General features: G+C 53.1%; 1 protein-coding gene across 9 annotated transcripts in view; it reads left to right on the top strand.

Moving 5' to 3' along the window:
- The first annotated feature begins 2,150 nt into the window (after nucleotides 1–2,150).
- UNKL (unk like zinc finger) overlaps nucleotides 2,151–27,691 on the top strand; it is a 45,121-nt gene continuing 19,580 nt past the window's right edge. For 4 of the 9 annotated variants that reach the window (XM_027117906.1, XM_027117903.1, XM_027117905.1 and 1 more), the window contains exons 1-8: nucleotides 2,151–2,272; nucleotides 3,562–3,771; nucleotides 14,353–14,529; nucleotides 14,877–15,010; nucleotides 17,826–17,961; nucleotides 19,408–19,525; nucleotides 20,928–21,012; nucleotides 21,557–21,642. In XM_027117906.1, the coding sequence (XP_026973707.1) occupies nucleotides 2,196–2,272; nucleotides 3,562–3,771; nucleotides 14,353–14,529; nucleotides 14,877–15,010; nucleotides 17,826–17,961; nucleotides 19,408–19,525; nucleotides 20,928–21,012; nucleotides 21,557–21,642 (1,023 nt within the window). In that variant the 5' untranslated portion in view covers nucleotides 2,151–2,195. The remainder of the gene's footprint in view (nucleotides 2,273–3,561; nucleotides 3,772–14,352; nucleotides 14,530–14,876; nucleotides 15,011–17,825; nucleotides 17,962–19,407; nucleotides 19,526–20,927; nucleotides 21,013–21,556; nucleotides 21,643–27,691) is intronic. The other 5 variants (XM_027117907.1, XM_027117909.1, XM_027117911.1 and 2 more) reach the window with 3 other exon arrangements.

A 27,691-nucleotide genomic window follows, 5' to 3' on the forward strand; every position in this document is an offset into this window, starting at 1 on the left:
ACTCATATCTTCCAAGCCTCAGCAGCTTGGAAGATATGAGGCCATCGACTTAGGTAAACTCTTTTCCTTGGATTTTTAAAAATTTTAACGTCTGGGTACTACTCCAGCCTTTTAAGAACATTCTTCAAAAGCATGAAAAATGACAATCTTTACAGCCTGTCACAGTTCTCTTTGCTCTCTTCAAGGAAGGTGCCTCTTGGGTAGGCATCTTTTCTCCCACCTCTACAGCAAAGATCCCCAAATTTCTTTATCTTGAGCCCCCAACTTCCTTTTTTAAGCTCGAGGTGGCTCTCTATACTTCTCTACTGGACTTTACAGGTTCCTCAAGCTCCTTAGGTCCAAAACAGAGTTAAGCTCTCCCCAAACCTGTTTCTTTGCTCTGTATCCTTCCCAGCTCGGGACTTTGGAAATATCCTAAACTTCTTTCTCATTCCCTGCATCCTGGCAGTCTTCAAGATCTGTTTAGTCCTCCTCCAAAGAATTCACGGGCCTTGTTTCATTCTTCTGCTTGATTTTCTTCAAAAGTATCATGTTGATTTTTTGCCATTTTAATTTCCAGGTTTAAATGTAATGTTTGTAGAGGTAGTAATTCCTTTAGACAATGTGAACATATAAAGAAAGTAGTCATTCATCCCACCAGCAAGTGATGGCTTATTTTACTGTATTACTTGTGTTTAAAAAAAAAAACAGAAACTTACATGCTTGGGAACAAACGTATGGAACTGCAGTATCTTGCTTCGTTTTGTTACTTAAGTAGGAGCATTTTTCTTGTCATTAACAATTCTCAGGAAGCATTGTCATTCTCTGTGAGGTGCTCTTTAAGTTTTTGCCAAATAACTTTGATAATTATCTTTGTACATCTTTGTCTGAATCTCATTCTTTTTTAGGTTGGAGTTTCTAGAAATGGAACAGATTATTTTCTGTAAAGGTCAGTACCCATTCGTCCTCCCAGCCACACTTCCTTTAAGGGCTTTTCTTGCTGCAGGTCACCAGCATTGTGGGTTGCTGTTAAGAACAACAAAAAGTCTGCCTGCTCCATGGGCTCTTCCTTGTTTTAATTTGCATTAAAAAAAATTACTAGCGAGGTTGAAAATTTTAAATAATGTCTCAGGAATTCCCTGGCGGTCCAGTGGTTAGAACTCTGAGATCTCAAACCGTGCAGCCCGGCCAAAAAAAAAAAAAATGTTTCATGCTATATATTTACAAAACAATGTACTCTGGGTCTGGGTTCTCCCTCCCGAAATACACACCCTGCTTCCTCCTCCAGGGTCAGATGAGCTGGGGCCCTGAGTGGTAGGGCTTACCGGGGGTGGCAGCTGGTGCCTGCCTCCCAGAGTTCCCACCCTCTGTGCATCCCCGCCCACCCTGTTGATGAAAAGGGCGCGCGCGCGCGCGCGCGCGCGCGTGTGTGTGTGTGTGTGTGTGTTTGTGTGTGTGTGTCTGTCTGTCGGTCTGTCTCCCCCTTGACCTCGAGCCTTTGGATTCTTTTTTAAAAATTAGCTCTATTGATAATGTAGTTCACATATTATTCAATTCACCCATTTAAAGTATACAATTGATTTTTTAGTGTATTCGTAGGGGCAACCATTACCACGATGTAATTTTAGGGCCTGTGCGTACTCCTAAAAGAAACTCGCTACCCATGAGCAGTCAGGCCTCCTTTCCCCCTCTCTCCCCCACACCAAGCCCTAAGCAACTGTAGCCACTCTTTGCGGTGTCAGCACCCAACCCGGGGGTCATAGAACGAATGAAGGCGAGTGTGAGCAGCCTGGGCGCGCTGTCTCCTCGGGACCTGTTGGCTCCGTCTCGGAGCCTGGAGCTGCTCAGGGCGCTGTCAGGGCGTTCAGAGCGCGTGGGGCAGCCGTGGTGCGTTGAAGGCGGCAGCGGGAACGGGACCAAGCAAGTGCAAGATGGGCTGTGAACGTGGAGGCCGGGGGGGCACGGTGGGTGGAGGCGTCCGGCCGAGGCGGCGGGCTCGGGGCATGGCGTGGTTTGGGGTGCGCGCGGGTCCCCGCTTGGCGCCTGGTGCTGGGAAGTTCACTGGGCCTCCGGCACTACGCTGGGCGCCGGATGGGGGCGTGGCGGGGGCGTGGCCGTCCCGGCGGGGGGCGCGGGTGGGCTCCGCGAGGGGGGAGATCCGGAGGGGCGGGGGCGGGCCCGCGCGGCGCATGCGCGCTGCATTGTTTTGACTGAAAATGCCGTCGGTTTCGAAAGCGGCGGCGGCGGCGTTGAGCGGGTCCCCCCCGCAGACCGAGAAGCCGACCCACTACAGGTCAGTGCCCGGGCCGGCCGCGGCGGGAGCGGGGGCGGGGCAGGGGGCGGCCCCGCGCGCCCCCAGCCCGCGCCCCCGCGCCCCTGGGCCTGGGAGCTGCCTCCGGGTGCGGCCTGGGGCCCCGCGCCGCCCCTCTCCCCGTTCCCCCCGCCCCCTGCCTCTCCCTTGCAGCCCCCTGGCCAGCCGGCCCTCCAGCCTCCGCGCCGCGCCTGGACTCTGGGCTGGTGGACCACCATCCTACTCAGCTACCGCCGCCTGAGCTCAGGAGGCGGCGCCCAGGGTCTGGGGTGGCACCTGGGCTTGGGGGCTGGAGGACGAGGTCGGGGGTCCACGCGCCTGGGTTGGGGATCGGGGAACAGCGCCTGGGGTCGTGGGTCGGGGGCCGCCGAGAATGCGCCTGTAGTCGGGGATTGGGGACCGCGTCTGGGCTCGGGCGGAGGGCGGCCATCTGGGCTCCGGCTGCCTCCTCCTGGGGTCAGGGATGGTTCCGGGGCTTGGGGACCCGGGCGTTCCTGGAGTCGGGGTATCGCACCTGAAATTGGGGGTCGCGTCTGTGTTTTGCATGAGGAGGCTGTGCATGGGGTCTGAGGGATCGCGCCTGAGGTCCGGGAACTCGCCCGGGCTCCGCGGGGGGGAGGCCGTCAGGGATCGTCTGGAGTCGGAGTGGGTGTTACGCCTGAGATCGGAGATGGGGGGCGCTGCGCCTTGGGCCAGGAGTCCGCGCCTGGATTCTGCGGGGTCGCGCCTGGGGTCGGGGACCGTGTCTGGGATTGGCAAACCATTCCTGGGACCCGAGGAATGCGACTGGGCTTGCGGGGGCGGGTGGGGTGGGTAGGGTGTCTGAACTCGGAGTGAGAGGTTGCACCTGAGCTTGGGGATCACACCTGGGGTCTGGGATGGATAGCGGCGCCTGGGGTCGGGGGTCGCACTTGGGGTCGGGGATGGGGAGTTTCACCTGGGTTAGGGGATTGTGCCTGCGATTGGAGATGGGGGGCTGCACCTGGGGTCTGGGGTCGCACCTGGAATCTGGGACCATGCCTGGGATAGAGGATGGGGGTTTGCACCTGGGGTCGAAGGTCGCATCTGGGGTCGGGGATGTGGGATCGTGCCTGGGGTCTGAGAAACGCACCTGGGTGGGGAGAGGCGGGAAGGGGGTCGGCAGAGTGGGGGATCGCGCCTGGGGTCGGGGCCCTCGGGCGCACGGGATCTGACCCCTGCCCACGAGTCCTCGGGCCGCCCGCCGGCGGCGGTGGCGACGGAAGCGACCCCAACGCTGTTTGTCTTTTTAGGTATCTAAAGGAGTTTAGGACAGAGCAGTGCTCCCTGTTTGTGCAGCACAAGTGCACCCAGCACAGGCCATTTACCTGTTTCCATTGGCATTTCCTAAATCAGCGTCGGCGCAGACCGCTCCGCAGGCGCGACGGCACTTTTAACTACAGCCCGGACGTGTACTGCTCCAAGTACGACGAGGCCAGCGGCTTGTGCCCCGACGGCGACGAGTGAGTGTGCGCGGCTGCGCGGGGCAGCATGGCCCCCACACCTGAGTGGGTGGCGGACCTGGGCTTTCCAGCACCTGGCACCTGCAGGGCCCAGTCTTCACGGGAAGTTTTCCCGTGACCGCTGGTCTTGGTGGGGACATTTCCCTATTTCTTGGCCAGTGTGGGAAGAACCACATCTGGCTGGGGGATAACCCTGTACGGGACAAACCGATTTTGCTGCACTTCCCACTTTTGATTGCCACCCAGTTCTGTAAATTCCCTGCATTAGAACCAACCCTTATGAGGTAAACCTTTTGAGTTTAGAACCATTTTGTAGTTGTCAGTTGCCTTTTGGTCAGAGAGCTTGTTAGAAGGTTTGCTCACATTGTGCAAATGTTTCTGGAATGGTTCCTTTCTTTCTGTTTATATGTTTATTTTTTAAAAAATTGATAGGAAAGCTATTTGTGTAGCACTTTTAAAGTTTAGGAAATCAAGGTTTTGTTTTGGTTGCCTTTTTTTTTTCACAAGTTTTCTAATGGTGTTGTGAACAGATGTCTTCATTTTGAAATATGTAGAATAGGAAAACACGGAAAGTACAAGTCAGATTGTACATTCATATAACTGGCAGAGATTGGTAGAGGGAGGTCTTGCTTTTTTCCTGTGGGCCGTTTGAGAAGAGCCTATCCATCCCCACCTGGAGGTGAGGTGGTGGCGCTGTGCCCCAGGGCCTCTTGGAAAGAGCAGCTTGTTCAGCTTCTGTTGGATCCTGGTCTGATCTGGGGGAGGCGCTGTAGGCTTCCTCCCCTGACCCTCTGAAGGGAGGTGGTTCTCCAGGTATGGTCCCTTTTAAAGACAACTTTCACGCTGCTGCACAGGGAGACCCATGTGAATCTGTTCTTCATTTTCAAAAATGCTTAGGTCAGGGAGTAAACTTTTGACCTATGGTGATCATCTTAAAAGCTTTATATATTTCTTGAAAGGTTTTTAATTGAACACCAGATAGTTACATAGCGTTGTTGTTAAGGCAGCCTGGAGCCTGTGGAAGTAATGTAGTCAGCTCCACTTTGGTTAAGATGGTATTATACGTCTGTGAAGTTTTAAAAATGCATTATTTAATTGCATCTTGAGCTGCCGTTTTCTGCAAATGGCTCTACAGAAGAGAGATATTTTTGTCTAGCTAAGGCCTGGCCTCTGGTCCCTCATATCCCTTGGCCATGTCAGTCACCTCTCTGGACCTTAAGTCCTGAGTTGCCCCCAGGGGCCACTGCTGAGACCCTGATGCAGGGATCCAGTCACCTAGCATGTCTGACCCCATTCCAGAGTCCAGGATGGGGGACTATTTGGACTATTTGGCAGTATTCACTGGTGAAGCTTTTTTTTTTTTTTTTTGGCTGCACCGCATGGCATGTGGGATCTTAGTTTCCCCCATGAGGGATCGAACCTGCACCCCCTGCAGCAGAAGCATAGATTCTTAACCTCTGGGCTGCCAGGGAAGTCCCCTCACTGGTGATGCTTTTTTTTTAACTGGTGATGCTTTTAATGCATGAAAAGAAAGCATATATATTTTTTAAATTAATTAATTAATTTTATTTTTTGGCTGTGTTCGGTCTTCGTTGTTCCGTGAGGGCTTTCTTTAGTTGCAGAGAGCGGGGGCTACTCTTCGTTGTGGTGCGCGGGCTTCTCATTGTGGTGGCTTCTCTTGTTGTGGAGCATGGGCTCTAGACGCGCGGGCTTCAGTAGTTGTGGCATGCAGGCTCAGTAGTTGTGGCTCGTGGGCTCTAGAGTGCAGGCTCAGTAGTTGTGGTGCACAGGCTTAGTTGCTCCCCAGCATATGGGATCTTCCCAGACCAGGGCTTGAACCCGTGTCCTTTGCATTGGCAGGCATATTCTTAACCACTGTGCCAGAAAGAAAGCATATTTTAACAGCTGTTTTGGGTTCCGGAGTCTGAATGTCCTGGTATGGATTTGGCCCCATTGCTGGATATCCAGGGTGGGGTCCAGTTCCTACGGAATGAAGAGTGCTGCAGTGGACACCTACCTGTGGATGGTCATTTTAAGCTGGACTCAAATATTAGTTAAATATTACAATTATTTATCGCAAAAACATTAACATGGGGAATTCCCTGGCGGTCCAGTGGTTACGACTCTGGGCTTTCACTGCCGAGGGCCCAGGTTCAGTCCCTGGTAAGGGAGCTAAGATCCCACAAGCCGCATGGTGCAGCCAAAAAAAAAAAAATTAACATATAGTCCAGATAGCATGCAGGTTAGCAGGTTATCATTGAGAAGAAGAATGGGACTAAGATGGTTGTTTGATACTGTTTTGGGTGCATCCTGTGTACATGTACACACAGTATGAAAGTACATGTGTCTTATTAAAGATTTTGTTTGTGACTTTTAGTGAGCACAAGACATGACTTGCTTCAGTCCCATAGGAAGTGTTTGACAGGCCAGACATCTCCCCTGAGAATCTCTCCTTAGTAATTACCACTCATTCCACGGGAGATAGACTTTCCCAGAGTTTGTCCTGTTGAATTACATATTCTAGCTCGTGCAGCGTTGCCATGGAATCTGTAAATAGATACTACTTTTCAGAGCAAGGAAAGGGCTTTCCTTTTATTTCAGTTCATTGGTTCTTGAAATGTCTATTTTGGGCATATGTACTACCAACCTGTTATTGTAAATCATGAATATGTATCAGAGACCAAAGACCCTTCAGCCAATATCAGGTGACATAAGCACAAGTTCTTGGAGCTTGATGGGGGCGCTGTGGGGCTGAGCCGTGGCCAGGAGGGTGGGACCCCCAAGAGGGTTGGCACCCCTGTGATGTCAACTCCTGTCCTAGGCAGGTGGTCATTCTCCCCCCTTGCTGTCACCTCTCCTCCTGGGGCCCCCTCCCCTTCTGTCACCCCTTTTCATTTGCAGGCACTCCTCCCCCGCTGTCACACCCCCGCTGTCACCCCTTTTCATTAGCGGGTAGTCCGTCACCCTTCCCCTCTCACTGTCATCCTCCTCCCAGTGACCCCTCCCCATCTGTCACCTCCACCCCCTGTGAGTACTCCAGCTGTCATCTCTGGGTAGCCCCCTCATCTCCTCCTCCCCATGGGCACCCCCTCTGTCACCCCTTTTACTCCGTGCGCAGTCACCCTCCCCCTCTCTCTGTCACCCCTCCTTCCGTGGCCCCTCCCCGTCCGCCACATTCCCCCACCACCCCACCCCGCTGTCACCCTCCGCCAGCGGGCACCCTGTGGCCGGGAAGGCCCCTCAGTGCTAGCGCCCCAGGTCCTCCCTCTCGCGGCGCCCTTTGTTCTGGCGGGCACGCCCCTTCCCCGGCGCGGGCCTCGATTGGCCGTCCAGGTCACGTGAGCCCCGCCCCGCCCCCGTGGGAACTGGCCTCCCCGCGGCGCGGCTGGACCGCCTGGGTCTGCAGCTCGCTACGCGCCCTCTGTAGTCGGCCAAGAGCGAGTCGGCCGAGCGGGCGCTGCCTCCGAGCTTGAGGGCCGGCCCACCCCACAGGGTCGCTGTTCCCACCCGTGCGGATCCGTCGCAGGTATTTCTCAGGCTGGGATTTTGAAGAAAGCGACGCTTGCTTGCCGGAGCGAAGCTTGGCCGGAGGTTTGTCGCGGTCCAGCCACATCCTGAAATCTACTCTGAGAGAGGCAGTGGGTGGGGACAGACCCAGCCCCCAGCTAGTCCTGTTTGCTGCGCTGGACCATAGACCGTCAGGGCGGGTCTTCCCACCTGTAACCTAGGTGTGCTTCCGCTCCCAGGAGACCATGTGTCCGTTTTGTGCTTGTAAATGCATGTCAGGTGCGTTTACAGAGGTAGGTTCTGACGCATAAAAAGCAAAGGCCCTTCCAGGGGTCTGAGGGGCCCCTCCAGGGGAACATTTTCATTGGCAGACAATACAAGCAGTCCCCAACTATACAGAGTACAAAGTGACCATCCTCTTTTCTGATAACCCTCCTTCTCCCACAAGCAGGCAGTCCCTGGAGGCGGCCCTCCAGACCCCACATTTTATAGGTTTTCTTGGTTTTAATAAGAAGTGAGCCTGCCCCATTACTGTGCTATAACTTTCCAGATTGGCTCTAGAGATCTGCCTTGTTGTTGGTAGGGCTCCCTACCATGTTTTCACCTGGCAGGCCCAGCATTTTTCCCCACAGCTCCCTCCCTCCTCACTGCACGTTGCCTGGGACCTCCCAGCCGTGAATTTGGGCACTGTGGGAGCTTGCTGATGTATAGAAACTTTTCTATATGCCCAAGTCTTGGTGTGCCTGCTGTGTCATACTTGTCCTTAGTCTGACTTGTCTGTTGAGAGATGCTCCTGCAATGTTTAATTTTAAAAAGTCAGGTATCCTAGGACCTAAGGCTTAGGTGAAAGTCCGTTCACTTCAGGATGGTTATAAGCTGTTGCTGTTTAAACTGACCATATAAGTGAACTCTGCTTGGGCATTCGGGGTGAGGTGAAAGCCAAGGGCAGGCCACGTTAGAACATAATATTTAGGAGTCAGGGAGCTACTTAACAGTCTAGAGGAAGACACAGGCTTTACAAATCAGCCAACTTAAGGAAAGAAATTACAATTAGGTGACTGAGTTGGACCTGTCAGAGACCAGTATGTAGAAGAAGCAGAAGAATGTGAGAGTGATTGTAGCATTTCAGGCCCTCCTGCTTTGATTGAAGGGCCAGGGATGAGGAGGTGACTGGGAGGGAGCGACTGGCACAGGGAGCTCTGGTGCTCCTTGGAGGCTAGTGGGGAGACGGCCTCAGCAGAGACAGGTTCCTCAGAGAGGGTGGCAGCTTTTTGGGCACAGAGGAGGGAGGTGGACTTGTTGCCGAGCTGATGGTCCATGTTAGGGATTAATGAGGGGTCGCTGGCCTGGCTCGAGAGTCCAGGGCAGCCCTTGGAAGCCAGAGGCTGGGGGTGCCGGGCTGAATGGATGGGTGTGTGGTCCACATGGGGTTAACTGGCAACCCCCCACCCCTAGTGTCACAGAAGAGGGGGACACTCAAGCTTCTCCCCACAAGCCCCACCTTTTCGCCATCCCCAGTTGTCTGTGGCACACAGGTCTTCCTTTTCCCATTTTTCTGCTGCCACTCATTTTCCGTATCCGCTGCTCGGTTCTGGTCCAGTTCACACCTCAGTTATTTCTGTGCTGTATTCTGGTCCCCACCTATGCCTGAGCTCCCTGAGGACTAGGAGAGCATCATGTTGTGCTTGAGTGTCCGTCTCAGCCCAGTGGTTCTCCCAGTGCGGCCCCCAGATCAGCAGCAGCAGCATCACCTGGGAACTTGCCAGCAGTTTCTACCCAAGGTTTCCGCCGAGATCAGATGGTCTGGGGTTAGCAGACCATCCAGGTGGTTGTGATGCGCTCCAGCCTGGCTTGCTGACCGATGTTGATGTATAGTGGAACTGAGTTTGTGGGTCCACCTTTGTTTTGGGTGAGTTTCAGGAAGGAAGGGGATGATTTCTGGCTCTCCTGGAAACACAGACAGCAGCCTCAAGCCCCTGCCATGTTCCTCTTTACCCCTCCCTCCTAGTTTCAGTGGTTCCAGAGCATCATGGCAGACCTGTGTCTGGCATGTACTGCTGCATCACACCATCCATGGAGCCTTGTTTTATTGACACTGATTGGGTCACTAATTGTCATGGATGGTTTTGAGAACCACAGGTGCCACCCTGAATTTGGCGGTCTGTGGAACTGAATCACATTACAGGTGCTACAGGGCTGTCAGTGGCCCCCCCGGATGGATGAGTGAACTCCTGTGGTGAGGAAGCATCTGCACGTGGTATTGGGCTGACCCCTGGGGTTCCCACCAGCCTCTTCCCCGCTTCAGTGAGGGTCTACGTTCTGCCATTGTGTTTTCTCTAAGGTTTTCCCTTTTGCCTCTTAGATGTTCTTAGGTGAAGCCATTTTCTTTTCATTAAATGTCCTCCAATATTTTAATCTTAGCTTATGCTTTGAAGTCATGTAATACGCAGAGGTGACATGCCCCTAGTGAAATAATACTGCCTGTTCGGTGCTCAGTGCTGGCGAGAGGGGGAACCTTGGCCGGGCTCTGGTTGCCCCAGTGATGGTACTGGCAAGGAAACAAAATGATGCTTAGAGCTGACCTGAGGGACCATTAGGGAACATGAGGAAATGGGGGAAGTGTCACCCACCACATTCACTCCCCTGAGCTGTGGGGGTGCGCGCAGCCTTTGCCACACCCTGCAGTTAGCGCATTGGCGATGCCTGTGGTCCGTGTGGTCCTGCTTCAGCACGGCTATGCGGACTGGGTTCTGTAGATAAACCAACAGGCAGTGCCTCAGCTCTGATGTGCTGGTCCCCTTCTCCCCAGACTCTGGAATTCTTTTGCTTTAACTTATAGTAGATTGTGAGTGTTTCTGAAGATTGGAACTGTTTTTGCAAAATGGCCATTTTCCTATTAAAGTCATTTTATTTTATTTTTTATTGTAGTAAAACATACATAACATTAAATTTATCATCTTAGCTTTTTTAATTGTACAGTTTAGTGGAGTTAAGTTTATTTGCAGTGTTGTGCAGCCATCACCATCATCCACCTCCAGAACTTTTCCATCTTCAAACTGAAACTCTGTCCCCATGAAACAATAGCTCCTCCTTCCATAATTTTTGATATAAGCAGACGTATCTGTATTCTTGTTCCCCTCCCCCACCTTCCGATGTAAACCACAGGGTGCGACACTCCCTTTTCTTTATTTTTTTAATAAATTTATTTATTTATTTATTTATTTTATTTTTGGCTGTGTTGGGTCTTTGTTGCTGCACGCGGGCTTTCTCCAGTTGCGGCGAGCGAAGACTACTCTTCGTTGTGGTGTGCGGGCTTCTCATTGCGGTGGCTTCTCTTGTTGCGGAGCACGGGCTCTAGGCGCGTGGGCTTCAGTAGTTATGCCATGTGGGCTCAGTAGTTGTGGCTCACGGGCTCTAGAGCGCAGGCTCAGTAGTTGTGGCACATGGACTTAGTTGCTCCACAGCATGTGGGATATTCCCAGACCAGGGCTCAAACCCATGTCCCCTACATTGGCAGGCGGATTCTTAACCACTGTGCCACGAGGGAAGTCCTGCACTCCCTCTTCTTAGTGCTTCTCCCTCACGGTACCACCTGGTGCCCCCTCCAAAGCCGTCCACACAGACTGCCCATTCCTCCAAGCCACGCTGAGCTCCCTTGAAGTTTATCCCACAACTCGGTTGTCTCCAGCCTTTGGTGATTACGAACAAAACTTCTTTTTACCTCTGTGTGCCAGTCTGTCTTTGGGGATTGCTGGGACAGAGGGTAATGGCACCTATCCTCTTGATGCCTTTCACTTGGCGTTCTTGCCAGCAGCAGTGTTGGTTTACTATAGCCCTGCTCCTGGGGTTTTGCCCGGGAACAGGTGGGCCTCCAGGTGTATTTCTCTTATCAGAAGCAAGATGAGTGCCTCTCAGTGGTCGAGACCCTTTGCATTTTCTCTTTTATAAGTTCCTTGTTTATTTCTCTAGCCCATTGTTCTGTGAGTTCCTGGCGTCTCTATTTCTACACATTCTTTGTTAGTGATATTAGTCTATATATTAATGTGAAAAGTGGGAGGGGGTTCCTTGTTCTAGAACAGGTTCCTTGGTGTGGCAGAGACTGCTCCATGACAGCCTCACCTCTCTGGGGACCCAGAGACTGAGTTACACACCAGTGCTTGTGAGGAGTTGCACAGGAGCTCTTGGAGGAGCTTAAAATGTAAGATGTAACTCTATAGTGAGGGATTTTAATCAAGGCTGCGTCAGTACCTAATATAGTAAAAATCCTAAGCAGATATTTGACCATTTCACTCACACGTCCTGAAAATGTTCCTTGGAACTTATCTTTAAGCACACGAAGGAGACAGCTCCTATTTGGGCACAGAGAGCACTGTCTGCACAGGCAGTGTTTCCTTTTTCTTGTCTGTATGTAATGCAGTCATAATTCTTTAAGTTTTTTCTTTTCTCTTTTCACAAGGTGGGGACCAGCTAGTCTCGTAAACTGCTTTCTCCATCTTCTGCTTTTCCTTTTTCTCACGGATCTTTGGTGATTGGCAACGACAGCTGGGATTGCCCCAGAAGTGTTTGTGCAGAGTTAATTGGAGGAATTGCCTCATTTTCAGTTCCCGCCACTCACAAGAGAGTGTGGTCATCACCTCCACCTTGTGCCCATGTGAGGGGCCCGAGGGGCTGGCTGTGTTCTGTCCTCTTGAACTGGGTGCTGTCACTCAGGTGTCAGTTTGTGAAATGCCACAGGCCATCCAGGTATGACCTGTGACACACTTCCCTGTAAGTGTGGTGTATTTCAACACGAACATAGAGACCATCTCTCTCTTCTCTGTCTCCAATGGGCTTTGTTTAAAGTTGTGATAACATTCATAAAGTTTGCCATTTTAACCATCTTTTAAATTAATTAATTAATTTATTTTTGGCTGCGTTGCATCTTCGTTGCTGCGTGCAGGCTTTCACTAGTTCTGGCGAGCGGGGGCTTCTCACTGTGGTGACTTCTCTTGTTGCGGAGCATGGGCTCTAGGCATGCAGGCTTCAGTAGTTGTGGCACATGGGCTCAGTAGTTGTGGCTCACAGGCTCTAGAGCGCAGGCTCAGTAGTTGTGGTGCACTTAACCATTTTTAAATGTGCAATTCAGTGGCATTAATTACATTCACAAAGTTGTACAACCATGACCTCCATCTATTTCCAGATTCTTCCTTCCAGACAGAAATTTTGTCCCATTACACACTCACTCCCCCTCTCCCTCCCCCAGCCCCTGGCACCCACCCTCTACTTTCTTTTTTTGTTTGTTTGTTTTCTTTATTCTGTTTATTATACTCACATATTTAATACATATTTATTGACTTAATAAAAATGAGAAAATGCTTAGTATAATTGTTTTCAAACACGTTCTTTGAAACAGTAATATATTATTCTCTGTTTCATCAGCATGCTATAAAAAGATTTAGGTAGTACATGATATATATATTTTTTCTTTCTTTTTTTCTTTCTTTTTTTTAAAACATCTTTATTAGAGGATAATTGCTTTACAATGGTGTGTCAGTTTCTGCTTTATAACAAAGTGGATCAGTTATACATATACATATGTCCCCATATCTCTTCCCTCTTGCATCTCCCTCCCTCCCACCCTCCCTATCCTACCCCCACTCTCTACTTTCTGTTGCTATGAATTTGACTGCTTTAGGGACCTCATGGGAATGGACCCACACAGTATTTGTCCTTTTGTGTCTGGCTTCTTTCACTTAACAGAATGTTTTCAAGGTTCATCCCTGTTGTAGCCTGTACCAGTGCTCATTCCACTGTCTGGATGGACCATGTTTTTGTTCATCCATCCATCAGCTGGTGGACACTCGGGTTATTTCCAGCTTTAAGCTCTTGTGACTCGTGCTGCTGTGATCGTGGGGGCACATGTATCTTCGAGACCCCAGCTCTTCCGGGAGTGCATCTGGATCTTCTGGGCCCACAGCATTTGCCTTTTGCTTGGTTGGCTCCAGGGGACCCGGGGACTTGCCGGGGCATGGCGTCCTCTCTGTCCTGCTCTCATGGCCTGCACACCCAAGGTGTTCCTTAAGGTCTGGGGTGAGCTGTCCGAACTCTGAGCCTCTGTTTCTTCATCTTACCAGATGGGGGTTTAAACTGGTTGGTCCCTAAGTCATTTTTTCTTTTACTTTTGGTCTTGTCCATCCATCTGTGCTCTGCATGGGGAGCCCCCCACCCCCACAGGTGCTCCCAGCACCCAGGTCCACAGCCTGCAAGGCAGCGAGGTGGGAGTGGACCTTTCCCAAGCCCCACACAGTGCTCCCCAGCCCTCTCTGGGGGTGATGCCCTTGTTTTTAGATCTGGGGACTTGCAGCCATGGCTCTGCCTTGGCCTTGGGCCACTCCGGGGCTGCTCAGAGTTCTCTGCGTATCCCCTCTCTTTCTTCTGGGTCTCTGGCTCTTGTCTGGAGGGACTGACCTTGAGGCGGGCTCAGTGCCCTGCCCCATGTCTTCTGGAACCGTCCATGCCACCTCTGCCACTGCCACCTCTGCCGCTGCCACATCCCTGCAGCGGGAGCCCTTACCCTAACCCTAACCCTTGCTGCTCAGGGAGCCGCGTGTGGCTCTCCCTGGAAGTGTGTGGCTCTGGGCCTTTGTGTGGCCTGTGGGATGCTGCCCCATCCGTGCCTCCCCCCAGCTGCTTCTCCCCAGCCTGTCTCCCCCCAGCGTCCTCCTCCAGCCCTTCCAGGCTCCTCCACCTCCCTCGAGGGGTCCCTGAAAGGACCTGGACGGGGGATGGGAGAGGCCGCCAGCCCCTTACTTGATGGGGGAACTTTGTTTTCCACTTTATTCAAAAAATTATGAAGGGTGATTTTCGGGTAACTTGGGTGTTGTATTTTTCTCCCATGTGTAATTGAGGGATTTGTGGGGGTCTGAGTGCCGTGGGGGAGGGTCTGGAGCAGGGACGGGTGCTCTGTCCAGTGCTGTTCATCCTCCGACTAGAGCAGGTGTTTGGGAAAAGGAGACAAGAACCAGCTGCTGGGAGCAGGTTGACACCGTGGTGGCCCCAGGGCCCAGACGGTGCATGTCGTCTTCTGCTTCCCAGATGTCCGTACCTGCACCGGACGACCGGGGACACGGAGCGCAAGTATCACCTGCGCTACTATAAGACGGGCACATGCATCCATGAGACAGATGCCCGGGGCCACTGCGTGAAGAACGGGCTGCACTGCGCCTTCGCGCACGGCCCCCTGGACCTGCGGCCGCCCGTGTGTGACATCAGGTGAGTGGCCGTCCTGCCGGGAGCCACTCTCCTCCCTGTGTTTCGGGCATTGCTTGCCTCAAGCAGCTCTTTCTGAGCCTTGATTTTACTGCTAATGAGAAAGTGACCCTTCTCCTCCCTCCTGACCCGGACCCGAGGGAGCTTGTGGCGTCTCGCACGCTCGGCTCTGAGGCTCTTGGGATTTGGGCCAAGACTGTCATCCTGGAACGGGGGCCCCAAGGCTGTGGGCTGCACGTCCTGAACCCTCACGTAGGCGGCTTCATAAAGTGACAGAAGCCGGTGGCTATCTCACTGTCGGAGGCTTCGGACAGGCTGCAGCACCGTGACCACGTGCCGTTTGGTTGCAGGGAGCTGCAGGCCCAGGAAGCCCTGCAGAACGGCCAGCTCAGTGCTGGGGATGGCGTCCCTGACCTGCAGCCTGGGGTCTTGGCCAGCCAGGCCCTGATGGAGAAGATCCTGGGCGAGGACCCCCGGTGGCAAGGTAACCCTGCAGCCGCTGCTGGGGCGGGGGGCTCATCTCTGTCTGTAAAGTGCCTGCATGGTGGACCTCATCGCCCCCTTTACAGGTCAGGAGGGGAGACCAAGGTTCCATTCGAGCACATCACCCTCAGCCCCTCCAGCAGCCCGTCTGGTCCCCAGGCTGCTCTGGGGGAGGGGCCTGCACGGCTGGCACAGCTCCTGCTAGGTGGCTGGTCCCAGAGCCAGCCTGGTCCCCAGCAGCCTCCACAGATGATGGCTATGGGCAGTGAGGTTTGCTTAATTGTAAAATACCCATCATGTAAATGTGCCGTTTTAACCATCTGAAAGTCACAGGTCCGTGGCATTTGGTGCACCACAGTGTTGGGCAACCATCAACTCTGTCTGGTTCCAGAACATTTCCATCACCTCGGACAGAAACCCATGCCCATCAGTGGTCTCCCCTTCCCAGCCCTGGCACCCACTAGCCTGGCTGTGTCTCCGTGGAGCTGCCTGTTTGGATGTTTCCCAAGGGTGGTGCGGTTTTAAGAGAAACCCCCTCAGTAATGCCATGTCTCCTTGGACTGGCTTTGCTCTCACGCGCGTAAACGCTTCAAGGCTGCGCTTACTTCAGTGATGAATTCCCTACAAGGGTCTTTCCCCCACCCGCCGAATCCTATGCCACCCTGGGCCCAGGGACGAATTAACAAAGGTGACTTCCCAGGCCTTCCTGATGCCCAGGCCTCAGGCCGGGCCCTGCAGGAGCGCTGAGGATCCTAGCCTTCCATCGCGCCTGTGGTGTGGGGGGCCTGGACCACAGCATATATGGGGGTCCCAGCATCGCCATGTCCCTCTGGGGAGAGGATTGCACAGAGGGAGGGCTGCGCCCACAGCTCCCTGCCTCGGGGCTTGTCCTTCTCTTGTTGCAGCCCCTCGGTCTCCCTGGTCCTGGACCACAGGCTCCACCTGTGAGCTCTGTTTTGTGGTGCAGGTGGGGGTACAGGTCCTCTCTTGTCACTGTCAGGTGGGCTGAGTTTGAGGAAGGGAAGGTGGGAGGAGGCGCTGGGTTGGGTCTGGCCGGGTAACTAACCCTCAGCGCCCATGGTTTGGATTTTTAATTAGTAGATTTTATTTTTTAGGGAAGTTTTCGGTTAACAAAAAAATTACACATCATGAATGTCTTGTGTTGATGAGGTAATATTTGTTAGAATTGACAACCAATATTGATACATGATTATTAATTAACAGCACAGTTTACCCCTGCATTGTGCATTCTCCGGGTTTGGGCAAATGTGTAAAGACACGGATCCTCCATTATGATGTCATGCAGGTAGTGTCACTGCCCTAAGGTCCTCTCTGCTCCACTGCTGGTGACCACTGATCTTTCGCCCCATTGTTTTGTCTTACAGTTGGGATCACACAGTGTGTAGCCTTTGCACTTAGTGCTGTGCATTCAGGGTTCCCTGTGTCTCTTTGGGGCTTGGTAGCACCTTTCTTCTTTTTTTTTCTCATATTATCTTAGCACCTTTCTTCTTATTGCTGAATAATTCTCCACATCTGGGTGGACCGTTCATCCGTCACCCACTAAAGGGCGTCCTGGAGCCCTTGTGACTCATAGGCACTGCCACGCCTCTCACTTCTTTGTGGTTCATGCCACTCAGCGCAGGACCTCATGTCTGTTGGAGGTCCTCTGTCAATGCTTGTGAACAAATGTCTTACAATTTTTATTTTCTTAAAATCGTCTTTTCTGTTTAAACTCCTTTTGTCCTCTCTGTGCCCTGCTGCGTGGTTCACGTCCCTTGTCATTTTATCAGTTATTTGGAACTGAGTTTGGTGTGTGGGGGGTGGTGCCATTAAATGTGGGTGTGGAAGCGTGTCCTGGGCGTGGCTCCCGGGGTTGGCCCGGCAACACAGCCTCCCTCCACTGTCTTCCCCTCCATGCCTTGAGGGTCAGCCCCCCTGGGCAAGTGTAATTAAAAACAATGTCGTTTGTAAAAAAAAAAAAAAAAAAAAAATGGGGAGGGTCAGTTATTAACCAACCCAAGAATGAGTATGATTTTCAAGAATCTCCTTTCATCCATTACTGCTTTTAAATGACCCCTGGTGGTTTTTGTGTTTATTTTTGCTTTGAGATAAAATTCAGGTAACGTGAAATTAACTACTTAAAAAATAGACTTTATTTTTTTTAGAGCAGTTTTAGGTTCCACATTGTGGAAAGTTCAGGGAGTCCTCACATACCTGGTACCTCCATACACACGGCAGCCCCCCTGCAGTGTGATGTTTGTCACAGCTGAGAGCCTGCATTGACATGTCAGCATCACCCAGCGCCCATCATTTACCTTGGGGTTAAAATGAGCCATTTAATTTATTTTTATTTATTTATTTTTTAAATTTGTATGGTACTTTATTGGGTGTAAAATGAGCCATTTTAAAGTGTATTTCAGAGGTTTTTAGTATGTTCACAGTGTTGTGCACCCATCACTTTTATCTGGTTCTAAAACTCTATCTAGTCTCCCCAAAGAAGCCCCAGCCCCTGATACCCACTAATCTACTTTCTGTCTATGGATTTGCCTGTTTTGGATGTTTCCTATAAGTAGAATCATACAACATGTGCCTTCTGTGTCTGCTTCTCTCACTGAGCATTGTGTGTTCAGATTGTTAAAGTCTCATCCACGTTGTAGCACGTGTCAGTGCTTCACTCCTCTTCATTGCCGAGTGATGCTCCACCACATGGCTGGGCCACATGGCGTTTACCCATCATCTGCCGATGGACATCTTTTGGCTGTGTGGCTGCCGTGAGCACACGTGTGCACGTTTCCGTGTGGACCCCTGTTTTTCAGATACCAACTTCGTGCTAGGCAGCTACAAGACAGAGCAGTGCCCCAAGCCGCCACGCCTGTGCCGCCAGGGCTACGCATGCCCGCACTTCCACAATAGCAGGGACCGGCGGCGGGACCCCCGGAGGTTCCAGTACAGGTGAGCCTGGGCCATGGGCGCCGCAGGGCCCTGGCCGACTTCTCTGGTGTGGGCCCAGCCCGGCGGTCCCCTCTGTTCACACTCACGTTGGCTCGAGGCTCTAGTTTAGGCAGCCACCCCTCTGCTCCCTTCACTCTCCCCAGAGGCTCTGGTGTCCAGCCAGCCGGCAGGTGTGGTCAGGGCGTGGCTCCTCCATTTCCCCCCATCCCCCGGCCTCCCTCCTGTGACCTGTGTGTCCCTGCCAGCAATAGCACCTACTGGCAAGGAACTGGCCCTTGCGAGGCTGAGAGTCCCAGTGCCCACAGCCTAACTTCACCCTCTCCGGGGGACTGATGTCCTCGGGGTGGTGGGTTTGGGCCTCATCTGGTTTCATGCACCTGGCAGTCCTGGTCTCTTCCTAGGCCGTCTCCTCCTCACTCCAGCTGCCCTCACCTTGGTGCCCAGCTTAGCCTCGGGTTTACCAACTTGCTGGATGGACCTGGCACTGGGCGGGGTGGGGGACTGGGGACACGGAACCCCAGGGGTGCCTGGGCACCTTGGCCCTCACCTCGCTCCTCCCTTGGGTCCCGAGCTCTGTGTAGAGCTTGTTCTTGGAGCAAAGAGCCTCTCTCTAATAATTGGATGCCACCTCACCTGCCCGAGAGCCCTCACTTTCAGATAAAGTTGTTTTTATGACAGTCACTGTTCTGAGTAGTTTCAGTTGAGGGACAGAGAACCTTTGGCTTTTAGTCACCCAATGTCATCTTGAGAAGGTGAAGTGAATTTACTGTGTATCAAAGGGATAGAAAATCGTAAAAAATAAAAGTTTTATTTCCCACAGATGATAATTTTTTAAATAAATCCAATACAATAAAGCTGTCAGGAAGTACCTGAAGAATAGAGGGTATTGGGTAGGGTTTTCATATTGTAGGACCAAAGTCTCAGGTTCAATTTTGAAATAGTTTCACGGGGAGACAGAGTGTGGTCCCCTGGTGGGCTGGGCGGGGGCTGGGCCTGGTCTCCTCCTGCTACAGGAAGCCTGGCTGCGTCTCCGAGGTGCTTGTCACAGTGGCATCGGTGGCTCTGACTCACTTCACATTTTGTGGAAAATGAAAACGGGCTCCTGAATGCCTTCTGGGTTCCACCAGGCACCTGCACTCCTTTTTATTTATTTATTTATTTATTTTTTGGCTGCCCTCTGCGGCATGTGGAATCTTAGTTCCCTGACCAGGGATCGAACCCACGCCCCCTGCAGTGGAAGCGCAGAGTCCTAACCACTGGACGGCCAGGGAAATCCCTGCCCTGCTTTTTTTTTTGCCTGTCCTGTGAGGAAGGGGCCAGTGCTTCCAGGGCTGGCACCCATGTCCCCTGGTGGTGCACGTGTGCTCAGCACTGTGCGGACAGCCTGACGCCCCAGGGCATGTGGGGAGGACATCCATCCTCCGCTGACTCCTCCTTGTCCCCCAGGTCCACCCCCTGCCCCAGCGTGAAGCACGGTGACGAGTGGGGCGAGCCCTCCAGGTGCGAGAGCGGGGACAGCTGTCAGTACTGCCACTCGCGCACAGAGCAGCAGTTCCACCCCGAGGTACGGGAGCACCCTCGGTCCAGGGACGGGCTCAAAGGACTCGCAGGGCTGAGCATCTATGGTTCTTTACACGGAAAGAATGCGATTAAAATCAGCAAAGGATCAAGGCCACAGGGGCGGGTCCTGGGGAGACCAGGCATGCACTGTGGACGGTGTGTCCTTCTCCTAGCCACCCTGTGTGGCCGTATTTGTGGCCATACTCACAGTGCTGCCAGCTGGGAAGTCACCCAAGCCTTGGCATCTAGGGTTTTTACTGGGGGTCGGTCAGCAGACGTGGCTAACCTCAGTCTCTGGCCCCTGCAGAGGCTGAGCCAATGTTGCGTGGCGCAGGCCCACCTTAAGTCACCATGTGGCATGGCCCAGGGCCCCAGGTAAACAGAGACCCGACCAGGCAGGACATTCCAGGGACTCAGACGTCACCTCCCTGAGCCCATCAAAGCCAGTCCTTCCTTTGGGGCATGCGGGTGTGGACAGGGAAGCCATGGAGTTAACCCTTTGCTGCACACTCGGATTTGTGTTAAAAACGAACAAGCACACAAAGCCCCTGGACCAATGGGAGAGCATCAGAGCACCGGGACCAGGAGGGTCAAGGCCAGTCTGGGAGCAGGCTCTGCGGTGAAGGAGCGCCCAGCTGTGCCCCAGCTGGGGCACCTGGGCTCCAGGGAGGGGTGGGCTCCTGGTCTGAAAGGCTGTGGTGTTTCATTTCTTAAAAGTTTCTTCTGTCTAGAGATTCAGTGCTTCAAAGCGTGCATAAAACAACACTTAGATTCCTGATATTTGGAGTTCTGAATTGGAGACCTTTTGAAATTGCTTCTGTTGGTGACCCTTAAAATTTCAGTGCAGGTGCTCAGGGGACGGTCAAAGAGCCACAGGGAACGAGCAGTGTTTCGGGCAGGGAAGGGGGCGGGTGGCAGCACCCATGAGGGTGTCTGGGGCCTAGAGGCCGCTGTCCCTTCTGGGCAGGCTGTGCTGCGGGGCCACACCCAAGTGAAGCAGCCTTGGGTCTGGCCATGGAGTGGACGCACGTGGTCACTTAACAGGCATTTCTTGCCCACCTGCTGTATACCAGGCACTGAACCAGGTGTATCTTTCAGGAAGTGCCAAGTGGACAAGCTGACCTGATATGTGATTTCAAGGACAGGCGCTGCAGGAGCAGCCTCAGGCCCACACGGTTTCCCAGGCTGACTGGCCCTGCACAGACAGGGCGTCCTGGGACTGCTGGGAGGAGTGGGGACGAGGGGTGCGGTGTCCACATCCTTCTTTTTCAGGATACCCCCTTGTGATTACCAGCTCTGGGCCTCCAGCTGGAAGGAGGAGGCCAGGCCCAGCCAGCTCTGGGCCTCCCACGGAAACAGGTTTCCAGTCCAGCCTCTCTATTTGCTGTTTTATTTTCATTTCCTAGATCTACAAGTCTACCAAGTGCAACGACATGCGACAGACCGGGCACTGCCCTCGGGGCCCCTTCTGTGCTTTTGCGCACGTGGAGAGTGAGTACCTTGGTGCACCCGGAGCAGGCAGGGCTCAGCCTCGGTCGGGGGCGGCTGGGAGGGTCGGCGGGGCTCTGGGCTTCATGGGGCTCAACATGGCCCTGCCTCTGGACACCCCAGGGCCATGAGTGTAGTAATTTTGGCCAGGTGAGCCCATAAAGTCCCCAAAGGCAGAAACCATGTCGGTGACGGGAAATGCATAGACACGGCCCTTCCCCGGGGTTCCCGAGAGCTTCCTCTTAAAGCTTTTTGATTTGGGATTCCTGTTCTTATGAGCATAGTTGCAAATTCTGCTTTTACTATTTTTTATTTTAATGGGGAGGGTGGCTTTTCCTGTTGAAATTTTCCATTACTTTCTGCTGTTGGAATTGTTCATGATTTGCTCTGGAAGACGCCAGGGTCCCATGCGGTCGGCTCGGCTCACAGCGGCTCTGGCCGACCCGTTAGAGACTAGCGCACGCTTGCTCTCCCTGATCTGTGGGGTCTTTTTAACCAAAGTCTCAGCCAGCAGCCACTCAAAGCCTGCCACCCCCTTTCTCGGCAGAGAGTCTTGGAATGGCCAGCGACTGGGGCTGCCGAGACCTCACCTCCACCAGCGGCCCCGTGGCCCCCAGCGGGCAGCCCGGACACGTAAGTGGACGGCGTCCCGAGGAGGGCGCCCGCTCTGCTGTTTGGTTTGAATCCAGCATTAGGTACACGGATGGATGTGATCTCTGGGTGACATGGTTGGAGGCGGCCTGCCTGCAGGGTTGGCGGCTCCTTATAGAAGAGTCTAGAAGAATCCTGGCTGAGTCCTGGCCCGGGTGTACTTGCCTGGCCTTGCCTTTTGCCAGACACGCACATATTGGCCATGTGCGAGGCGCGGTCTCTGGCTGAGTGTGAAGAGGGGCCCCGAGTCCATGGGGATCCCTGAAGGGCAGGAGAGGCGGGTCCCCAACGAGGTGTGAGGGCAGACCCAGGCGTCTCAGTGAGAGTTGTGCAGTGAGAGATGGGGGGCCTTGTGGGTTAGGACCCTTGTGCCCGTGCAGGTGGAGGGGACAATGGGGGGCTCCATCCTGCGTCCCGTCCGTCACTGTGGCATGGTCGTGGGCATGGTTGTGGGCTCCTTGGCTCTGCCTTACGTCTCTGAGGATGATCCTCTTCCTCGCACGCGTTTTTATCTGTCGTGTTGGTGTCACTGAGGAGGTGGCCGCCTGGGATTGGTTCTAGGAAGGAAACTGAAGAAAACTCAGGTGTTTCCCCATCCTGTCTTTCTTTCCACTTGGTGCTTTTCTGAAAAAACAGAAGGACAGGAAAGGTGAGGACAGCTGAGGTGGGGTTTGCTTAGAGGAGCCCTGCCAGGCACACAGTTCATCACTGCTCCTTCAGCACGGAGGAGCATTCGGGACTGCCACTCTCTTCCAGTAGCAGAGCCGGCGCTTGGCAGAGGCAGAAGCTAGTCCCCTCCTCACCTTCTTGGTGGCTCCCAGGGGGTGTGACAGTCGTGGTTTCAGGTGGTGGTCAGAGGGCCACTGGCTTGGCTCCCACTGAGGGCCAGGGTGGATGGATCCTCGGTGTGGCTTGTACCTGAAGAAGCAACAACCAGGGTGTTTGGACGGGGAAGCTGGGACCCTGCAGGAGGCGCCTCCGGCTGCTGGGCGGTGCCAGAACAGTGCGCCCACCCCTGCAGACAGACTCTCAGGGCATCCTTTGTCTTTTGTTAATTATTTTGCAACTTAAAAGTCACCGTGCTAGAACACATAGTGGGTGCCAGGACTGGGGAAGGGATGGCAGTGAGGGCTCAGTGGGGAGGGTTCCTTTGCAGATGGAAATGTGGAACTGGATAAAGGTGGGGTTCGCACAACATCGTAAATGTGCCAAATGCCACTGAATCCTTCACTTTTTAAAAATTACTCTTGTGTGAATTTTGCCGCGATTTTTTAAAAAACTAAAAAAAGTAATGAAGCATCCTGTTTGGGGCTGGCCCTGACTTTCGGGCCCAGGACGTAGACAGCCTCAGGGCAGGCCTGGCAACACCATCTTCCTGCATGGTGCTGGGCTCCAGCTGTGTGTTGGGCGACTTTGGCTGAGCGGGAGCCCTGGTTTTGTCTCTCTCAGGTCTCCTGTTGCAGCAGCCCCGCAGGGAGCGCCCGGCAGCCCTGCCAGGTCTGAACGGGAAGATCGTGCAGGGGAGGGCATTGTGCTTGGGGCAGGTGGCGGGGGGTGGGGTTGGGGGGGCGAGGTTCTCATTCTCTACTGGTTGCCTCCTCCATCCTGAGTATATTTGTTTGTGAGGATTGTCACAAGTCCCGAATCCAGCCTTGTGCACAGTGGGTGTTCCCGCTGCTTCCTTTTCAGTGTAGAGAGAGTCTGGGTGAACAGACAAACCATGAACCTCACTATGCATACTTCACCCTGGTGGGGGAGAGATGCCTGGAGTCTCATCACCTGTAGATGTGGTCCTGGGTTTGAGGAGTCTGTCTTGGGTTTGAATCCCTCCTCTACGACCGGGGAGAGGGAAGCGGCTTCCCCACTGCTTGCTTCCGGCTGTGGGGCCCACGTAGCTGTGCGTCGGCTCCCGCTGCCGGCACCCTCTCCTCACTGTGTCCAGAACTGGCCACATCATGTGACCTGCTGGCATCTCTCAACAGAAACACATTGTGAAATAATAGAAAATATGTATATTGGTCTCTTCTCCCCCTGGCTCCTCACACAGGACTCCAAGACCCTCATAATTCTTTTGTTCCAGTGAGGTGACTCTTGGTGGGCTCCTGGATGGGGCTGGTCACAAGAAAGACCAGGTGTGATTAGAAGCCTGGAACTTTCAGCCCTACCCCCATCCTCTGGGGAGGGGGAAGGGGCTGGAGATTGAGTCAATAGTGGATCGTGCCCACGTGATGACCCTCCATAAAAATCTCTAAAGTATGAGGTTTGGAGAGCATCCAGGTTGGGGAACACATCCATGTGCGGGAGGGTGGTGCACCCCAGCTCCACGGGGACAGAAGCTCCTGCACTTGGGACCCCTCCGGACCTTGCCCGGAGTGCCTCTTCACCTGGCTGTGCATCTGTGTCCTTTATCACATCCTCTATTACATAATGAGCCAGTAAACATAGTTACATGTTTCCTGGAGTTCTGTGAGCTATAGTACAATGGCTTGGGTTCCATTGTAGATGGAACCCAAGGAGGGGGTCATGGAAACCCTGGTTTACAGCTGGTTGGTCAGGCGCACAGGTGACAACTTGGGACTTGGATTGGCGTCTGAGGTGCAGCTGTGTCTCGTGGAACAGCCCTCAGTCTGTGGGGGTCTGCGCTGTCTCCAGGTAGCGAGTGTCACAGAGGAGTGTTTCCTCTTCACCAGCTGTGACTTTAGCACAACTTTCTGCGTGCTGCCTCTCACGTCTGGCTGCAGACGCAGCTGAGTTCCTTTGGTGAGGCAGGGAGCTGGGCTGCTCTCCTGGGTGATGCCCACCCTGCTCCCCGGGTCAGGCTTCCAGCCCCACAGCTGCTTTAGGCAGGGTGCACCTGGATTCGCCCACCTCACAGGTCCTCAGTTACCCTGAGGTGGGACTCGAGTGTGTCAGTGTAACCGTTTCAGAATGAACAGCAGCGCCTCGTGTGGCCACCACCTCTGCTCGTTCTTAAGTGAGACAGAACTCATTCAGGTGGGCCTAAGGCCAGGACTGGAAATTGAGGGAGAAGTTAAAATCCTCCAAGAAGTTACCGAGTCCGTTGTACTGCTCACCGCATGACAGGCCAGTAAGTCGAAAGATGAGTTGTTGGGGCAAGGAATAGCAACTTTATCCGGAAAGCCAGCAGACCAGGAGGACAGTGGACTAGTGTCCCAAAGAACCCAGTTAGAATTTAGGCTTCTTTTGTACTAAAAGGAGAGGGCGTATGGTTAGTTGTTGCGAACTTCTTGGAATCCTTTGTTCTCAAAGCTGTCTGCATAGGTCTGGTCACGTTCCTATAAACCTCCAACAAGATAAATGTTATGCTCTGTTTTGCAACTTTTTATCTCTATATGAATGGAAAAGTGATAAACCTTTAAAGGTCAGAACTTTGAGAATGGGCTATCCTGTGTATTTCAGGCTATAGGCAACATTCTTTTAGTGATTAACTTGTAGCAAAAGCAATAGAATACAAAGGTTAAAGCAAAAGAAACAATCCAATATGGAGTCAGATTTGTTCTTCCCTATTACAAAGTTTCCGTTAAAAAGATTCAAGCAAAGTGTTTCAATGTGAAACATCCAGTCTTCCCCTGGAGGACCACAACATTGGAACTGGGAACTGGCTCGTCCTCCTGCCTGACATTTTCAGCACATGCTCAAATAGATTTTGAGCATCCAAGAATCATGTGGGATCTGAGGCTCTGGGGTCAACTCGGGCCGCCTCTGGGCATGGGTTCAGGGGCATGTGGTTTGGTCGTGACCCTAAGGGAATACGTCGATTGGGGTGTTTGGAGAAGCTCGGACCTCAGCATGGGTCTCACTGTCCCAAACAAACCATTTTCGTTTAAATTGGGGGTGAGGAATAGAGGACAGCTTCCCTTCCCCATTTTCCTGACTCTCAGTCAACTTTGACAGCAGAACTGAACGTAAGTGAAAGAACTCTGTGCTCTATCCGGGGCAAGCTGCTCTCACCGGCCGCCCTCTTGCCCCGTTCCAGAACATTCACGCACAGCTGGGTGCCTGCTCAGCACACCTGAAAGCTCCTGTGTGATGGTGGGTTGCTGACATTGCAGAGCATGAGCTCCCCTCCCCGCCCAGCACAGGTGCAGGCCCAGGGAAGAGTCAGGAGGGCCCCTGGACGGGGACAAGGCCCCACGCAGGAGCTCTGGGACTTTATCCTGAAGGCGAGCAGAGCTGTTTCAGGGCAACCTGGTTTCTTCACAATATAGCTTCTCCTTAGAGCAAGGGTCTCAGGTCTCTGGTCAAGGCCTTCGGAGGCCAACAACCAAATTGGGGTGTGTGGGGGGGGTCACTTCTGGGTGAAAAGAATGCAAGGAAACCAGAGAAACCAGGACGGGCTCAGAGTTGAGCTGGGTGTTGGGCATCAGGCAGGAGGAAGGGGCCCCAGTCAGGGCCTGTGTGAACATGGCTTCTTCTCTGCCTTCTGTGAGTCTTCTGGGTCCTTCTACAAATCCAGAAATCAAACCAGGAAGGAAGGGATGACCTAAGCCACCGCCACAAGTTCAAGTTCACTTAACATAAGATTAGGCACAAAAATCAGAATAACACTCAGATCTAAAGAACGTTTTTTTGTTTTGTTTTTTGTTTTTGTTTTTGGCTGTGTTGGGTCTTCGTTGCTGTGCGTGGGCTTTCTCTGGTTGTGGTGAGCGGGGGCACTTTTCATTGTGGTGCGCAGGCTTCTCATTGAGGTAGCTTCTCTTGTGGAGCACGGGCTCTAGGCACATGGGCTTCGGTAGTTGTGGCATGCAGGCCCTAGAGCGCGTGGGCTTCAGTAGTTGCATCACGTGGGCTCTAGGGTGCATGGGTTTCAGTGGTTGTGGCGCGTGGGCTCAGTAGTTGTGGCTCGCGGGCTCTAGAGTGCAGGCTCAGTAGTCATGGCACACGGGCTTAGTTGCTCTGTGGCATATGGGATCTTCCTGGACCATGGATTGAACCCATGTCCCCTGCATTGGCAGACAGATTCTTAACCACTGCACCACCAGGAAAGTCCCTTGGTGCAGTTTTCATGCTTATGTTTGACCTGAGAGTACAGGTCCTGAGCTCTGCATGCAAAGCCATCCTCGTGCAGTTTCCCCAGAAGGTGGCTCATGGGAGTCAGGATTTTCACATGCGAGAGAGAGGAAAAAACTATTCCCTCGGGCTTCCCTGGTGGCGCAGTGGTTAAGAATTCGCCTGCCAATGCAGGGGACACAGATTTGAGCCCTGGTCTGGGAAGATCCCACATGCTGCGGAGCAACTAAGCCTGTGCGCCACAACTACTGAGCCTGCGCTCCAGAGCCCACGAGCCACAACTACTGAACCCCGGGCACCTGGAGCCCGTGCTCTGCAACAAGAGAAGCCACCGCAGTGCGAAGCCCGCGCACTGCAACGAAGAGGAGCCCATGCTCGCCGCAAGTAGAGAAAAGCCCGTGCGCAGCAACGAAGACCCAACACAGCCAAAAATAAATAAATAAATTTAAAAAAAAAACCAAAACTGTTCCCTCTATCCATTTAGGTTTAGTGTCTGGGGTCCCACAAATTAAACTGACCAAAGGCAAATTAACTGGAGAAAATGTTTATTTCTTATTCATTTGGAGGCTAGACCTGGGGGCTTATCTACCCTTTTAACAAAGAGCAATAAATTGTGGAGAAGTGACAAGACAAAAAGGGTTTCTGCTTACAGGGAACTAAATTTGGGAAGGTAAAGATATGGGGGAAGTAAGGGAGGATGAGGGTTATTTTAGTGAGTTTGTTGTGAGGCTCAGCCTCCTGCAGTCCTTTGGGTGATTAGCGTTCTCAGGTGGTTAAGCTGTTCCCTTCCTCTTGGGAGGGAAGGGATCACCTTTATGAAGGGAAATTTATAGGCTGTCTCCAGGCAGAAAGGGTGAGGGCAGAGAATAGCCTTCCAGGAAATCATTTGTCTCAGGTGTTGGACTTCCCACGACTTTCCCGGCTCTGGAGATGCAGCCCTGCCTGGGAGGCTTTCTTTGGGGTTCGCCGTTGTGGGTTCAGGGAACTCTCACCTGCCTTC

This window comes from Aethalodelphis obliquidens, unplaced genomic scaffold (genome assembly GCF_003676395.1).
Source record: "Aethalodelphis obliquidens isolate GAN/ISIS:26980383/991018 unplaced genomic scaffold, ASM367639v1 scaffold18, whole genome shotgun sequence".
Lineage (NCBI taxonomy): Eukaryota > Metazoa > Chordata > Mammalia > Artiodactyla > Delphinidae > Aethalodelphis > Aethalodelphis obliquidens.